The sequence below is a fragment of a genome, unplaced genomic scaffold (assembly GCF_019419815.1).
Source record: "Pyrus x bretschneideri cultivar Hongxiangsu unplaced genomic scaffold, Pyrus_bretschneideri_v1 Contig36, whole genome shotgun sequence".
Classification (NCBI taxonomy): Eukaryota; Viridiplantae; Streptophyta; class Magnoliopsida; order Rosales; family Rosaceae; genus Pyrus; species Pyrus x bretschneideri.
The window spans coordinates 3,034,871-3,052,708 of record NW_025999679.1 but is presented as its reverse complement, the minus strand read 5'-3'; the positions used below and the strand labels follow the sequence as shown (position 1 = coordinate 3,052,708).

General features: G+C 37.0%; 1 protein-coding gene across 6 annotated transcripts; it reads right to left on the bottom strand.

Moving 5' to 3' along the window:
• Positions 1-1,662: 1,662 nt before the first annotated feature.
• On the bottom strand, positions 1,663-16,448 carry LOC103950464 (protein TRANSPARENT TESTA 9). Of its 6 annotated transcripts, XM_048591971.1 has the most exons (23): positions 16,173-16,448; positions 14,524-14,575; positions 14,360-14,436; positions 14,146-14,279; positions 13,938-14,034; positions 13,742-13,799; positions 13,108-13,216; positions 12,852-12,975; positions 12,760-12,767; positions 12,572-12,636; positions 12,166-12,485; positions 11,048-11,136; positions 10,799-10,869; positions 9,584-9,700; positions 8,499-8,564; positions 7,303-7,437; positions 3,775-3,880; positions 3,625-3,696; positions 3,462-3,520; positions 3,143-3,302; positions 2,843-3,009; positions 2,626-2,664; positions 1,663-2,528 (listed from the first exon to the last, which is right to left on the bottom strand). In XM_048591971.1, exons 1-23 carry the CDS (start codon positions 16,223-16,225, stop codon positions 2,202-2,204), a joined length of 2,505 nt encoding a protein of 834 aa, XP_048447928.1. In that variant the 5' UTR covers positions 16,226-16,448; the 3' UTR covers positions 1,663-2,201. The 6 variants fall into 6 exon arrangements, with proteins under 6 accessions (XP_048447928.1, XP_048447926.1, XP_048447929.1 ...); XM_048591969.1 differs by having other exon boundaries at positions 7,312-7,437; positions 12,572-12,767; positions 16,173-16,447; XM_048591968.1 differs by having other exon boundaries at positions 1,697-2,528; positions 12,572-12,767; positions 16,173-16,446.
• Positions 16,449-17,838: the final 1,390 nt, after the last annotated feature.

Genomic DNA, 17,838 nt, shown 5'->3' with positions numbered 1-17,838 from the left:
GGCTTTAGGCCCTATGCGTTGGACATGGTCTAACGACCAACCAATTTTGATCTAAATGGTTTTTGCCTCCATTTGGATGAGGTTTCAGATTCAACGCACATAGATAACAATGACGCTATATATTTCTGATTAGTTCACTATTTAGGAGCGGGTAGCTCACTGCAATGTCGTTGTCATTGCATTGTAAAAATCTTAGTAACTAGCTTTGGACCCAAAATTATGGATTTGGGCCGAGTATGATTATGAGCTTGGCTTAGAATTATGAGCTTGGCTTAGAATTATGAGCTTGGCTTAGAGTTGGACAAACTCTTAATTCCCAAATCTTTTGGGATGGAAGCCCAACCCAAGGTGGGTTTACCAAATTCGAGTCAATGTTGGATTCTTTGAGGATCAAGATTAAATTCGGCTGAATCTTGATTCAATTAGGAGTCTTCGAAGATCAAGACATCATTATTAAGAGTCGTAATATTTCAAGGATCTGGGTGCAAATTTGATTAGAATAAGGAATGAATTAATTACAAAGAAAGGACTAGGTTCAAAGTCCTATGTCTAGTGGGAGTGGCCGAATCAGGTTTATCCGATATTTTGGGCCAGCGAGTGCTGAGGAAATACAATCTGAGCGAACTTTACTTCATCACCTGTTAAAATCACTCATATAAATAGAAGAGGGTTTGCAACATTCAAAGCCTCTTCAACTCAACACAACACACAAATTTGTGATGTGCAATTTCTCGCTCTACGTGAAACCCTCTCATCTTTGAGAAAAACCCTAACTTTCCTAATTTCGTCAAGCACATCTTACAGTTTGTATTGGTTAACACTGTGGTTGACAACCGACATCTTAGAGTTTCTACTTAACAGCGCTTGAGCTGCAGAGTCAAGCAAACGTCGAGCATCTTACATTTTGTATTAGATAGCACTACTCTAAGTTCAATCGATTACCCATCCAAGTCTCCATCAACAAGGGTTCTTTGAGTCCTTGTTGGAAGATGTCACTTCATTAGCTTTTTCAGTGAAGTGAGGTGTTACCAAGTTACGTTGTTCGGCATATTGAAAGCCGAACCTATTTTATGATTGGCTATTTACAAATATATTTCAGAGTCCGCATTCCAACGGCCAAACCACATTTATGATCAAGATACTAATCTCCTTTGAGTATTTATGAACTTCATGGTGAAGAGCCTTGTCTTAAGGCTCTAGAACCCATAAGCCAAGACAGATTCTTTCTTGGCCGCAATCGCAAGATAGAGAAGTAACCATTGCGTTTGACACCACCACCATATTCATTCACTTACTGATTGAGCTCGGTCTTCGAGTTTGCACACCTCACTTTCAACCGAATGACGTAGCTAGCTCATTAGCTATTCGGCATGCGCACCACGTAGGCTTGGTAGTTTTTAAGGTTAACACTATCATATCATTCATCCAAAAAATTAAAAATAAAGTTAAAACATTAGAGAAAAAAGAAAAGTCTTAAACTTCGGTGTTTTTCTTGTTTTGGGCTCAACTCTCAAGCCTCGAGCGGTGTTAAGGTGATTGATAACTATTTGGTGAATGAGGTTGATAGTGATTAGAGATGCTCGTATAAGATCACGAAACAAATTATTGGAAGAAGACGTGAACTTTACAGCGTCGGATTATTTTCAATCACCTGAGAGACGGGAGTTCTATCGTTAAAATCTGCAAATTTTACAACTTGAACCGGCTTAAGAGAATTGTACATAAACGTGCGTACACAAGCACACAAGATCTTGAATCTCATACGAAAACAGATACACAAAAAGCCTTGCTCTGGAATCACCTCATTTGTACAATGTTGTTACCGGGACAGCTAATTATGGAAGTAAAAACCTAGGGTCAGATCTGCTAAAGAACGAGGGGAAAAAACTCGTAAATTTGAAAATCAGGACAAGGAAAGCTAATATACAAAGAATGGTACAAAAATGAGGGTACTAATCTACATTTCACGGTATATACCTAAGGTTGTTTCAACAATATACAAAGGGTGACTAAGAAAATAATATGTTCCCACCCCGCGAATAGCTCACTTCTTGGTCTTCCAACCCCCTTACTACCAACACGCGAAATCAATGCAACTGGATGTGTATTTACTTATCTATTTGACTTAGGATGGAGGTTTGAAAAAGGATCTTAGAGCGAGTTAGCGACCTATTATTGGGAAACTAAAGCAAGTTGGAGGCCTAAAAAGAATTAGAAAGTGTTGAATGAAAAGAGGAAGTTCGAGGACCTTGAGAAGAGTTTGAAGATTCTACTAAGCTTTTGAGGTCAAGTAAAGCTTTTAATCGTCTCTCTACCTCATTGCTTTGCAGGTTTATCTCCTCCAAAACCATAGACAAAGCAGTGTTGCAAGATTCTTCGTCCCTGAATGCTAGGGTCCATCTTCCATCAACCAAGGCCTTTGTCTTCGATTTCCCGTAGGCACCATATTTGGCAGGCTCCACAAACGGTAAAGTGGATGGACGGATTCGCAAGTGTAACCATCTTGAATGCTTATCATCAGGTTTTGGCTGAAGGAAATAACAAAGAAGACATTAGATAAATGTGAAACAACAGCATCCTCGAAAAGTTTGAAATGTAAAAGTAAACGAAATCATAATTACAAACCTTCAACAGAAAGAATCGGGTACTGCTTACCAATATGAACTGTAAAGAGGAGTGACTTAGGAGTAATATACATATTGAAGATGGCATACATTTAATAAAAACTATTACATAAAATAGGAATAGAATCTAAAGGAAGTACTGATGCTATAAATGATTCACAAATTTGTTAAACCAAAGTAGAAAAAAGGACATGGAAGGCACTAAAGCCGCAACTTACATTGGAACCAGCCAAAGGTGCAACCATACGAACAACTCCATAAGGCTCCTTTAGGGGTAATTCTTCAGCTAAAACAACCCACCCAGATGTACCCAAAGAGATTGCTAGAAAGGAAAAATGACGCTCTTTACCCCTCTCAAACGCAATTCTACAAGGCACAGCATCAACTGCATATGGCAACAAGAATTAATCAAGAAATACAAGAAGTTCTAGAAATAAAATAATTGTATGAAGTTGTGCTAAAAGTTAGAAAGATACATATTTATATAGGTATAAAAATATACAGGATAGAGAACTCACCAAGCGTTAGCTCAGTGCCAAGCTTTGGACCTGCAGCATCTAGGCCAGCGCTTCGTGCACGGGAATTTTCAAAAACATCAGCAGGAGGGTTAATAGGAGGTTTCTCAGGAAAAGTTCTACCAAGTGAGAAAATTTGAAGTTGATGTAGGAGTACAAACACCTGAAGTATGATAAGGTTAGAACCAGAACAACATTTCAGGTACCACCACAAAATACGAATGTATGATGTGTTTAATGTATTTGTTATATAACTCTATAATTTATTTTTTCTATTTCTTTATTTAAGAATTGTAATAGAGTATCAACTCCCAACACAAACCTTGACCAACTCACACATCCTTTCACCAGCAGCAAACGATGAATCACTTGTGATACCATCTATCAGAAAAAAACAGACGCGTTAACTGAAAGCCTACTCAAAACAACCTTGAAGGTTTCAAAGTCCTTCAATTCAAAAATCCACAACAGGTCTTCAGTTCTACCTTCAGACAAGAACCTCTGAGATGACAACAGAATACACTTGGGCTCTTTCCGAGGGGAGGAGGCCTCTATTGCTACAGATTTCCGAAAGAACATCAGTTAACATTCAAACAACCAATTCATTAGTCATTACAAAACATGACATGAATTACCTCTCTTGCAGAGTTTCCATTCATCACAAAGGACTGTTACAAGAAGATCTGGCCAGACTCCTCTAGTCTCCTTGAGAAGAGCACTGGTACAGTTCTTATATGAATCCTGTGTAAGAAAAACAGTATAAGTAAACATGGTCATGTCTATTACATCCAAGAAATTTTACATGGATTCTACTTGGATTGAACAAGAATAGGAGATTTTTTTCTTCTCAGGACTTGGGTCTATGCATTGTTGTTCTATTTATGTGGAAGTCTACATCTATCCTCCATGGATGGAACGAGAGATGTGAAAATAATTTGTCTATGATTGACATCCTATTCCAGGTCAAATTTCCATAGTGGGAGAAGCATTCTCCTACATAATCTAAAACGACGAAAAGTTAGATCAATAAATTTGAAAATTTCAAGAAACAAATGTCAACCCTTTATTGGCGCCTCCTAAACCTACAAGGCCTGACAGATATTACAAACACACAAACAAGAGACCAAAGCATCCCAATTCCATTAAAGCAATTAAGTCCTACCAGGATAAGCTTGTTGGGTTTTTCCAGCCCACGATGAGTTGTCCCAAGTCGATTAGGAGTTATAGTCTTAGAGGATTAAGCTATTTTCCCAATTGTAGTGGTTTTCCCAATTGGAGTTGGTTTCTCAATTGGAAAAGAATTCATAACTAGATTCCAATAAGGATTAGTAATCCTAATTGAAAAATACCTTTCTCATGTCTATATAAAGGGGCTATTGCACAAAACTGTGTGCGAGAAAAAAGAAAAGAGATAAGAGCGTATTTGTTGTTCTTTTAGGTTTTTCGTCAAGTCTTAATCCTAGAGGCTTGGCAAGATTATTTGTTGTACTCATTGTTGATACAATGAAAGTTTGTTGTTGCCCCTTGATATGCATTGCCGAACCACGTAAATTGTTGGTGTTGTTTATCTTGATGACTTGTTTTCGATTTTCTGAGTTTGTCTTGTTTATCTTGATGACTCATTCTCAACACCTGGTTATGAGATATTTGATCAATGGGAGTTTGGTTAAGAGGATTTGGGGGCTGGTTATGAGTTCGATCAACCGGAGTTTGATCAAGACGAGCAATCCTACTTTGGTATACCTTCCCAGGAGTGGAAGATTGTTGGGTTTTTCCAGCCCATGAGTTGTCTTAAGTCTATTGAACATTATAGCCGGATTAAGTTGTTTTCCCAATTGGAGTGGTTTTCCCAGTTTGAGTTGGTTTCTCAATTGGAGAAGGATTCATAACTAGATTCCAATTACGATTAGTAATCCTTATTGAAGATGACCTATACTATGCCTATATACAGGGGCTACTGCACTAGTTTTGAAGTGGAGCACTACAATAAGTTGTATACCACTTAAGGAGTTAAGAGTGAGAGAATATTGTAAGGGTAAAGTGTCTGTGAGATAAACGAAAAGAGATAAGAGGTATTTCTTGTTCTTGTTCTTTCAGGTTTCTCATCAAGTAATCCTAGAGGCTTGGCATGATTATTCGTTATACTCATTATTAATATAGTAGAAGTTTGTTGTTGCTGCCTCGTGGACATAGGCACCATAGCCAAACCACGTAAATTCTTTGTTTATCTTGATTACTTGTTTTCGATTTCCCAAGTTTGTCTTGCTTTTCCCATTCTTAAATGTGATAGTCACAACAAAACTTTTATAACCTTCACAAGTATTGCACAACAATAGAAAAACCAATGTAGGAACATGATAAGAAAAGATTTGTACCACAACAATGGCATCACTAGATGGTTATGTTAAGCCCAATTCAAACTACGTGTTGTTAGGAATAGGCATTGATATTAGTGTCCTATTTCGTTTAGGATTGTATTAGGAAAGCTAAGGTGCACAGATTCTTATCCTAAAAGGACTACGAAAGAATTAAGTTTTCTTGTACAATTTAGATTCGGAATCCTAGAAGCCTAATTGGAACAGGAAAGAAAGTGTACTTTCCTATCCCATATAGAATAGGAAACTTAATCAGATTATAGACACCTTATATCTATATATAAGGTGCGGCAAGGCTGAAAACACAGAGAAAACAGACAGCCGAGAGAGAGGATAAGGTTTGCAAAATTATTGTATACGCTACTATTAATCAAAGAAGAGGTGGTTTCTCTACCCAAAAAAACCATAACTGGACATAGGCAAAAGTTCTGCCGAACAAGTATAAATCTTGTGTGTTTCTCATTCTCTATTTTGCTCAGTTTAGTCTATTGCCAAATACATCAAAGAACAAGATGAGAGTCAGAATTATAACATGTGTAACTGTGAAGACTAATGAGTAAAAATGTCCTAGTACTTAAATTCATCTCACCAAGGACTTCTACTCAAGATTGAATCAACCAAAAAATATACCAACAGAAGCACCAAACACATAATACACGGCTGGCCCTTTGTGGACCTACATAACTGCCACCGGCGCAACAGCTTAAGAGGCAGCTACTAATTATTACCATCAAAAAGCTAAAACAATTTGGGAAAGAGGAATATCTATAATTAGTCTTGAACTTGGAGCCTAGGTTAGAATTGGTCCATGAACTAAAAAACGTTAAATTTTGATCCTTGAATTTCATAAAACGTGCAAAACTAGTTCTTTTGATTGACATCATAAACAACTCCGTCTAAAATCACCATGTGACACACATGAGCTTCACAAGGTGGAGTGGTGGAGCTGTAAGTGAGATCTCCACCGTTGAGTCCCATGTGGTAAAGAACAGGTCACAGCTCAAAATTTGCACATTATTCAGGGTGCATTTGGATTGGATTGGGTTGCCCGGTGACCAGAGAAGTGGCCCTAGGTCAGGTCCGGAGGAGGACTTGCAGGTCAAAGCTTGGGAGTCATCTCCCACCTTAAAATCCGCTCACACATCTATTCCCATGCGGTAATCAAAGAAAAAGGAACCTTTCCCATTAGACTCTTGATTCCAGATTTGAGGTTTCCGTTTCTTTTTTCTGACATTTTCCATGCCGCACTTACAAGGGGAGTGCTGGGTAATTCGTGGTTCATGTTGCACCTCCTCCAAACCCCTCTCCATACTGAGGTTGGGCTCTTTCCATTTTAGATCAAGAACCAACACCATTTGATACCATACCAAGAAATCAAAGACAATAGTTCAATCAGATACTCTGCCTTATTGTAATCCATTAAGAAAGATAATATAACAGCTCGCTAATTTGTTCTCTCTCTATTGTTCTCTTTTCTTCTTAAAGATAGCCCAAATACCCTATAACGAAGCTTGAGCATGTCACATGGTGATTTTAGACGGAATTGTTACCAGTGTTAATTAAAAGGACCAGTTCTGCACGTTTTATCAAATTCAAGGGCTAAAATTAACGGAGTTTAAGTTCAAGGACCAATCCTAAACTAGGCTCCAAGTTCAGGGACTAATTATATATTTTACTCTTTTGGGAAACGAAGAAAAGAAGATCATTCTGTCATACAAAATGAAACTTAGTAAAGAAGATAGAATGTTGTTCTTATATCATTTTCTATCATAAGAAATGAAAACTTACATTCAGCACCTTGAGATGGCTATTAAACTCTGACTCGCTATAAGGAAGTAACTGGCGCAAAAGCCAACCACCATCCCATAATGTCTCTGCAGATATATTTGAACGGCAAAAAAGACTGACCAATGCATCAAGAACCTAGGTAGCACACCCAGAAATAAAATGAGGTTACAAGTTTCAAAACAGGTAAAAGTAGACTGCAATTTCAATTGAATAATACAAGGGGAAAATGGAGATCTGTGTGTGCCACTTATTGTATAAATGCATCCACAAATATATACATTTATTGTATAAATTTAGGGATTAAAGAGAAGGAATGAAATTATGCACACAACAGCTGGCTCACATCCAAGCATCTAAACTTGTGGGAACAGTGGTTAACAAGAAAAAGTTAAAGTAACCTCTAAGTAAGAAATCATAACTTTAAACCAGAACAATTTAATATAATTTCAAAACAAGAAATCATGAGTTTAAATCTCTGCAGATACAGCCTCACAATGTCGAATTTAGTATCTTTAACTCTCTAGTGGTATAGATAGACCTTCACATGATATGAAGTGTTAGAATATATAGTAGTAGTTGGCTCAAATCTTAACAGCTTAAGCTATTGGAGGCAGTGATTGAACTCTATATCTCACATGTAGACCTCTCCGACATCACTAATGCCTGTGGAATTCAAGAAAAGTTGGGAGGATCCAGCAGCAGACTCGGAAAATCTTGTGATCATTTATAATTTTGACAGTTGACTACTGTTTCTCAAAAGCATAAGTCATTAGGGTGACAACTAACTATTATTCTACCTTGTAACTATGCCTACGTGTTAATAACCTTAAAAGAATCTCCTATCAATGGTTAAAGAACACAAGACTATACTATAGCGAATTAAGTTGCAAAACAAACCAAAAGAAATGGAAGTAAAACTCAAATAAAAAATCCTTGCCTGAGGTTAGTTTCCTAAAAGTTCTAAAAGATGTAAACTGCCACAAGTCACAGAGGAGTGAGAGTAATTATAAATGGTCTAAAAATCATCGTTGGCTTGCACTGAGGGATTTTTGGTGCTTCATCTTATTTAGTTCACCAAAGTTAACTTTAACTGGGCCTATTTTTTAACCAAAAAGATTCAACGAGGCCAACCATTTGACAGAAACTGTTCTGAAGATTCAACATTCGATTAAATTCAAATTTTTTACCCCAATTACCTGAAATCTATGTACTTGAGGGCTAGTCCTCACTTCCAGAGAAGAACACAACAGTCCAAACTGCTCCTGTAGATTATAAAAAAGATAAAGTGAACCAACCAATGAAGGAATTATCATGATAGGCAACAACTCACAATGTAAACAAACAAATAACCACAAAGAAAACATTCTAGAACTGGAAATCATAGAACTTTTATAAGCTGCGAACTTGATGAATAACCATAACAATTTAAAGCTGTGTTACAAAATAATGATTAACGCAGTTATTAATTTATTTACCCACCTTGAAATTTTGGAACCCTTTACATAAAACTAGGCAACTTAAGCTTTATAAACTATATCGTACAACTAAAACATCACTTTTTGAACTTGTAAAACCTCTGCTGATGACAGTGCACAAAATTTTATTTTACAAATAAAACTTGAAACCTAAGTTCTTTAAACTGCACTGAACAATTGGAAACAATTGAACACACATTCTTGTACTTACATACAACTGAGTCACTGACGAAATCACTAGTATTGAAACTTTTTTTTTGTTGTATATAGAGAGGTAATATACGAGAAAAGGACAGATGAAGGGTGGGGGAAGAAATACATATGGTGTGTTACAGAAAATTAAAAACTGAAAAGATAAAAGTTTTGGCTTCATTCTTTCGCCTTTATTTTTCCCTCCTCCCTTCCCTCACACCACCTTATTCGCCTTGCTTCCCACCCCACCACACCCCCCCCCCCCCCCGGGCCGCCCCCCAAAAACTGTATTTTCCCTCTTCCTAACAAAAAACTAATAACGAAAACAAAAGGGTTTCTTTTTTCCTCAAAAATAACACAAAACTAACTAAACAAGGAAGATGTGAATCAGCCCAATTGGCAAGGGCAGTGTATCCACCACCTTGCACCTGAGTTCGAATAAAAAAGGTTTCTTTTCTCCTCAGAAATAAAACAAAAACTTAAAAGTTTATTAAACAAGGAAGATGTGATTTAGGCCCAGTTGGCAAGGGCAGTGTGCCCACCACTTTGCACCGAGTTGTCTAAAACTTTCCATTTGTTCCCACGAGAAACAGGGAGAGGGAGACCATGACTACCTTAAGCTTTTGTAGACAACTATCAAGCTCACTACCACATTCAGTACCATCTTTCGATGAGCTACGTTCTGAAGAAAAAAGTTGCTCTTCTCCTGAGACTTCACCAACCAAAGCTTGCTGCAATAATAAAACAAGCAATGCATTAAATTGCAATTATTGCATACTAATCAATACAGTAGCATTTTCATTCATATAATTTAGATAGTTAGATTTAAGTAAAAGCATCAAAACCTCAAAAAGAGAATACATAGATTAAGAGACCCAGAAGAATAACCAAACATTGAGGCAGGGCAGTTTTAAAAAAGTGGTGGTAAAAACTCAGGCCAATATCAAGTAATTCAGAAAGCAACACATGCAGCTAACCCAATCCATCTGGTAAATTTTATATACACTCAATTATACAAATCATTTGGACATCCATTTCAAGCTATCATTTTTTTTCCCATGGTTACAACTCTTGTGAGTTAGTAGGAACATAAATGAAAAGAATTGTAAATTGAAAAGAGGAGATTAATTACTCCTCGATAGTGACCTAATTTCGAAAAACTAGAGGAATAATGAGATCTAGGATTCTTGTTTGAATTCCTTGGTTGGAAATGGGACAGTGCTGTCGCATCTATGGACAACAAAAATAAAATCATTGCTTAATAAAGAAGGTGGCCAAATGGAGCTTAGTTGCAAAAGAAGTCTGTACAAAGCAAAAGGAAAGAAAAAGAAAACGCACAATAAGCATGGCTGCACAAAATTTCCGATACCTCAAGCAAGTCATATTGTAATCTGGGGACATTAATTGGGTTCTACCTAACTCTCCTTTTTATCTTTTGGGATTATAGTAACGAAAACCAAATCAACTGCTGAAGCCAACCATTCAAAACCAAAGTGGCCAGTTTGGTTCTACATTTGTGGTTTTTGTAAAGTTTGACTTGGTGTTTCAAATTCCAAATTGAAATCTGTCTTGGTTTTCAAAAATTTCCTTATCTACATTATCAAGCTGACTTGAATGATGCTACTAATGGGTCTACCAAGTTACATACAATAATCCCTCTCCATTAGCATTCACCTAAACCCCACTAAACGTCTGCTTTTCCTTAAATATGTCATCTACGTCATCAAGAGACCAAGATACCAAACATTCTAGTAACTCTCTTGGTCCTAGGAATTTTACTTATATCTTAAAGCAGAAAAGTCTCACAAAGTAACTTTACAAAGGCATACCAGCAGGAGTTTCTTATGCTGTTTGCGTTGAGGAAGAATTCCAAGAGCATCTAGCATTGATTCATCCAATTCTACAAAGTATATGTTTGGTAAGAAACAGTTAGAAGAAACATTTGTGTGAATGTGAAAGGCGTAGATTTTAGTAAGAAACGGTGACAAGAAGCAGTTGTGTTAATTTGACAGAAGTACATTTTGGTAAGAAAGTGATAAAACGTAGTTGCTATGAAATCTGTATATCAGCAATATAACCTTTTGTCTGCAGTAAAGTAGCCAGTACACTTAACGAACCAGCAACTTCTATATCATCCCCACTCATAATATAATAAATCAAAGCCTCCCTACACAGATGATTAGCATCATGATGAACAATAAACAAGACAGTACAAGGGAAACAAGTGAAAAAGTTAGCCATAAAATGCAATTCTGCTCATTACTCATAGAAGCTCAAATATGAAGCCCAAGAATGGCACTGGTAGTCTAGTAGAAGCGTATAAAAAGGATATTTCTGAAAATGATTTAGTCAGACACACAGCTCTAGGTTGGATGAACGGTCACATAAAATTCATGAGAAGATCCCAATAATCTATGAATAAGTATGCATGTAGGCTACATGGGTTTTGGCAAAAAACCGAACCATTTCAAACCGAACCCAGCCCTACATGTAGCAGACCCAAAAGATCTAGGATTAGGCCAATTCATTGAGTGATGTTACTGAGATTGTTTTACAGAATTACATGTGCAAGAAGCCATAGATGATCTAAAGAGTCAAAGGGTTGATTTCCTCGGACAATTATCAACAAGAACAGAGCCTTGTTCTAACTATAATTGAGAGTCAAGAACCAAGAGCTCTTGACCAGCCTCTATCTGTCAACAAAATTAGTAAACCAAAAGAATAATAACTTTGTCACTCATTATTCTATAATTAACTGAGCAATCAAAATTCTGAAGCCAGCTGTAAGGGGCGGATGGAAATAGGGACCAAGGTGGTCCCAGGACCACCCGGTGTCCGAAAAATATACGTGTGAATGTCTTCTAAGGATTCTCCAAATGTTTTGTACGGATCCCTTTTGTGCCCACTAAATGTTTGATATAATGTATGCTAGGCATATCTCGACAAGTTGCATCGACAACACTTGACAAATTATCTCTATACCACTCATTAGATTGCTTCAGCATAGGCACAACATGGTTTGGCTGACAACAAGAAGCTCGCAAAATGTTCAGTAAAATGCCTTAGTGAATAAACTAAAATTTTTTTGCACGCTTTGTGCACTGTTCTTATATAAAAAACATATATTTAACAATGGAACCCCCCAAGGTTCAAATCCTGGATCCGCCACTAGCTGTAATCAATGTTATTATGTTACCTCAAAGATAAATGAGAATCACAATAATCATTTTCTCTTGTAACATCCACTGGGTGAATATGGGGAGAGCTTGACTCGTTTGGCACGTCAACTCTTAAGATTCCAACACCTTCCTTGGTATTACTGCCTGGCGGTTGACTTTCATGTGCAAAACCATAAAAAGATGTATGGCCATTTGGTTTAGCTCCAGACTCTGGAGAGAAAGCATCTAACGGACAGAAAAGAGCAGTAGAAATGGTATTTGCCAAATCCTTGATTTTCACTATGCGCAGGATGCAACAAACTAAGTACAAAGACGTGGCAGCACCAATTTGTATTCCCTGGATTTACAAGCCACCAAAGGTTAAATAAGAGCACGTCGCATTTTTATAATTGTAGAAGAAACAAAATGGGTATGTATCCATACTTCGACAGCTTTTATGGTAAGCGAAGGAAGAAGCAGTGGGAATATCAAAAGCTGCAAGATGTTATCTGTAATTAACCACTCAACATCAGGAATTCCTGCAGAAATAACATCGCTAAAATAGTAGAGATTGTCCTCGATCTCATCAACAGCAGTAGAAATTAATGTGGTTGTGTCTGCAGACTCTGCACCTGGGTTTCTGTTTCAACATTCCAATGAAACTTTTTAGAGAAAATAATTGTATTCTGCTAAAGTAAAATCAGAATATACCTAGGACTCTTACTTTGTAGAGTCAGAAACCAATGCATTTAGATTGATGCACTGCCTTCGGAAAAATTTAACCAGGTTTGAAAAATAATCTGCATGAGGGGCACTGGTGACATATCTGTTGACACTTTCATCTCCAACTGAAAAATCACATCAAACTTTCATGTATCAAAATAAGTTGCAAACAACAAATTTTAGATCTGAGAGAGGGAGAGAGAGGGCAGGGGGGAAATGAAGCTTACTAAGCTTGAGATGGAATAACTGAAACTCACCATGATAAACATTAAGCGTCAAAGCCCGTATGGCGGTGCGGACCATGCTCTCCTCATGAGAGGCAAAATGTATTGCCTCATCATAGAGTGGAAATGAAACCACTTCATCCTAGATGCACAAAAAGAGATGCATGCATGGCTATCATTTATGAAATTAGAAAATAAAGAGATTAACTAATGGATGTATACTTTACGTACAAACTTTGTAAGTCATGGGCCGTGGCCAACAAGCAAGCAATATGAAAATTTGAGCATGAAGGGTAAATAATCTTCAATTCCTGATACTGCATCTCTCTTGTACATGAATGTATTTTTTTTGTAAAACTTGAGGCTACTCGAAAGGATCTATCCAATTTTAATGCATAGTTTTTCATCATGTGCAATGAAGTTCACTACCTACAGTTACTTGTAACGTCAGACAATGAAAACCTTTATATGGTTGATAGGCAAGTCATTAGGTATATTGGGTAATAATGAATTAGGAATCGTGCATTCAAGTCATTAGGTACTTCGTAATAATGAATAACAAAGCCCTGCTTCATATAAATAAATAAACAATTAAAATAAAGTGAATTTCATTTGAAAGACGAGTTAGTGCTAAAAACACAATAAAAAGAAAAAAATCATTACTTACATTTTGAGTTTTTACAAGCAGAGAAATTGTATTCCTGTCTAGCTTCCCACTTATTGCTCTTCACGGACCATACAGTGGAATCAAACAACATAACCAACCAAACATGTCATAAAAGGTACTGTTTGAAGATCAGTTGTAAGGATAGTGGTACGCAGTAAGTTATTATATAAGGACAACAAAGAGACCAAAAACAAACCTTAAGAAGGATATATAGTATGACAGTAGCTCTTCATTTTGGAAATCAAATGAATATGTTATCAAGTAGTTCATATGTTCATTACTGAACATGTAGTCTGCAAAGAAAGTTGATTGGTCAAGGCACCAAATCCATCAGCATGCCATAACCAACTGGAGCAACTAAAGAAACTGAAAATTATCTGGTTCCTTCTTCAAAAGCAACTTACATATAGCGTGTTCATTTTTTAGGTTCTGGATCATAATGCTGATTGTCTGTAGCAACTGAAGTGACACAGTCACAGTTCTGCTAACCTTCAATATACGTACAAACTCTCCCATGACTTGCTTCTCCATGAAAAATCTACAAAATTGACAGACCATTATGAAACGTTAACAGTATGATATGTACATCCAGCAACACTAAGCGTTGAGAAGTCTTACTCAAAAAAGGCAGAGTCATGCTGGTCTCCATACGTTATTAACTCTGCAATGGATCTCAGCGCCTCAACAACGAAATCCTTGAAATAGACTAGATGTTGGTACATTGAGGAAAACAATTCAAAAAACGAGAATTCTGAAAGAGGAAGAAAATGGACTCCAGTTACCTTGTTTACTTCATTCACAGTTTGAAGTTTTATAAGCTGATCAGTTAAATACCTGCTTCATCAATGAAATATATGTAAAAAAACATATACCACAAAAATATCACATAACATTCATTTAAATCAAGGCCCAAAACACCAATAGTTCTCCAATGACTAATGGTTCTGAATGACACAGAAATAAACTATGCATCAACAGAGGATCAAGATTGGAAACACATCAAAGGGAAAAAATAAAAATAAGCATCTATTTGATGAAAGACTAAAGAAATAAGATCTTAGGATATTAGGAACCAAAACCATACAAAGGGATTCTTATAGATTATGAAACAGAGTCTTTGATAATACAACTAAAGGTTAATAAGTATAAAACAAATACTTAGTTATGGCCCTTATGGGCATAATCCTACTAAATCGTATTCAAATTTTTCAAGGGCAGGCATAACTGTAGCTTGTTTCAAACCTATAACTATACCAAATGAATTCTTAAATGAGATCTTTGGTTCTCGGCAAAATAGATCAAACATGGAACATTGAGATACTCATTTAAGAGTACACTGATGGCTCCAGTTACTGCATAAGAAAAGTTATTACTATAAGGCAACGTCATGTATTGCAAAACCTAAGGAGGTCTCGTCTTTAGTATTCGTGTAAACATCTGAAACTATACTTAGTGTGTGTGTACATAGAGAGAGCCTGCACCCCTCCTCATCATCGAGACGCTACGCCATTGACCAAAAATCATCGTACAGTTAGAAGAAGTAAAACTTCAAAATGAGAAGATTAAATCTTTACTAAGTTCCAACTTTTTATGCATTTGATTTCAAGGTCTCATAAGTTAATTGTAGGCCACTCGTAAATCGTCATGAACCCCTTCCAAATCAAGATTCACCTCACCAGGCTAGTCGTGGAGCAAGCCGTATTCTTCATTGTGGCTTTTTAGAACTTACGAAATGTAGAATATTATACGACTTGGAATTTAACTAGCTTGCCACATTATCTTTACAACTCCAGTAGAGGACCCAGAGGCATAAAAATTCCTGCTGTTCCAAAATTTAACTTTGTTTTCCAAAGAACATTCAGGCAAGTGTAGTATCCCCGTCATCTACACAATATGATCTCCAACCTTGACTGAAACCCCCCATATCAAGGTATGTTTTTCTATCCCTCAATTCCAAAGTGTGTGTGAAGATAACACTCCTTTCACTAATGTAGAGCTGGAAACAGATCGTCGTTCTCAATTTAAACATTTGGTATCTAAGTTTCCCTCAACCAAGAACATCACCGCTTAAAAATCTACTCACTGAACTATAAACCAAAACGATTTTACACTGGTAATATAAGGTTCTATCCACACAAATTCTAAACTAAGAATTTTCTATTTCCCTATTTTCCCTCCATTTTTCTCAGAAACCAAACAGAACAGTAAACAAAACAAAACAAAAGGAATCGACTTTGCACCATATTAACTCTAATAATCCAAATTATAATCTAAAATTCAAAATTCTCAGTCACAATACAAGCAAATTAATCAAAACAAACACGCAGCAGACCCGTAATTACCCTAATTAACCATTAACACCAACTAAATTGCCCAAATAACAAATAAATTTTTTCAAATTAGCCATAAACCGAGCTCAAATGAATAAAACCTGAGCTCGTCTAAGGAGAAGCGATCCCTGGACTTCCAAAACGAAAACCACATGATTTGAATTCTTCTTCGCTTTTCCCTTCGGAATTGATCAGATTAGAGCTCCCTCACTGATGGAATTCATGGCGGTAGGGATTTCGGAGATCGAAGACAAAAGGAAGGGTTTTATAGAGCATTGAGTTGAGCAAAGCAGCTTCGGAAAAGGAGGGAGGGAGGGAGAGAGACAGAGAAGGAGAAGGAAAGAAACAGAAATTTTGCCAGAAAAGCAAGCAGGCCACCTTGCATGCCTGTGGAGCTGGCGGCAATACTGGGTCGCCGGGTTCTGGGCCGGGTCTAAAATTTTTCAGGCCCTTCCCATTGGTTCATTTGCTCGGTTCTTTCCAGGCAGGCCTTGTTCGCCCGGGTTGTAATCTTTATTTTGGGCTGGGACTTGGGGATTTTGTGATTTGTATTCTTCTACATTCACGTAATTTTAGATTTTCAAATTTTTCATCTAACATTTTGTAATATTTATCATACGTTGTCTGTATACAAGGTTCTAAAAAATGTTAGGCGCTAGTCGGTCGATGAGTAGGGGCCTAACGCCTAGGCAACTGCTTAGACTAATTTTTAGAACACTGCCTGCATGAGAGACTTTCAAGGGTAAAAAAGTCATTTTGTCCCTTGCTAACACACACTCTCAGTAATTATTAGTGAGGCACACAATGACTTGTTCATCACTAACATGAAAGATTTATTATATAGTTAAAATTAATTATTAGTGAGGGATTGTTGACCCTAAAAATTACAAGACTTACGTGGCACGTAGGTCGAGCAACTACTAAGCTAACTACGTCCTTGTGAATGCGGGTGTGCCAACTCGCAACCGAGCTCGGTCGGGCAAGTAGAATAGATATGGTGGTATGGTGTCAAACACGGTACTGACTTTTGCATCGAGCAACTACGACCAAGACAGTAACATTGTCGGCCTAGGTTTCTAAAACTGAAGACAAGGTTATTCAATTCACTACTAAGTTCAGGATCTTCTACACCAGGTTTCGGCAGCTTCGACTATATTTGTGAAAATGTAAGTGCGTCGAATCATTATCAAGCTGTATGGACGATACTCAAAGGAGGTGAGTGTCTTTACTATGAATTTTGTTCAACCATTTGAATGCCGACTCTGAAGTGCACATGGTAATAACTTTTTGTAGAACACGGTGCTTCGTTGGAAAGCTAATAAAGTGACCTTATTCGACCAAATGAATCGAAGACTCATTGCTGGTTGAGAGTTGTATAAATAATTGAACAAAACAGAAGCAGTGATGTTAATCTAAACTGAAAATGCTCCTTGATCACCTGATTCTACAGCTCCAATGATGTTAATTAAAGTTGAACGTGTCAATTGTCAACACAGTACTGTTAATCCAAACTGAATGTGTATTGACAAAGAGTTAGGATAATTAGTATTTTTTTTTCAAGTGTGAGAAGGTTTCGAGTATAGCGAGGTTTCATGTAGAGTGCTTAAGTTTATGTGTTGAGATGAAGAGGTTTTTCACGTTACATAGCCACTTCTATTTATCAGGGTGGATATTGTGACGATTGAGCTTGTCAAGGTTAAGTGTTAATAGGATTGTGCCTCATCAGCACCCACATGGATATCGTTGACATTATCTCTTCAACCTCTT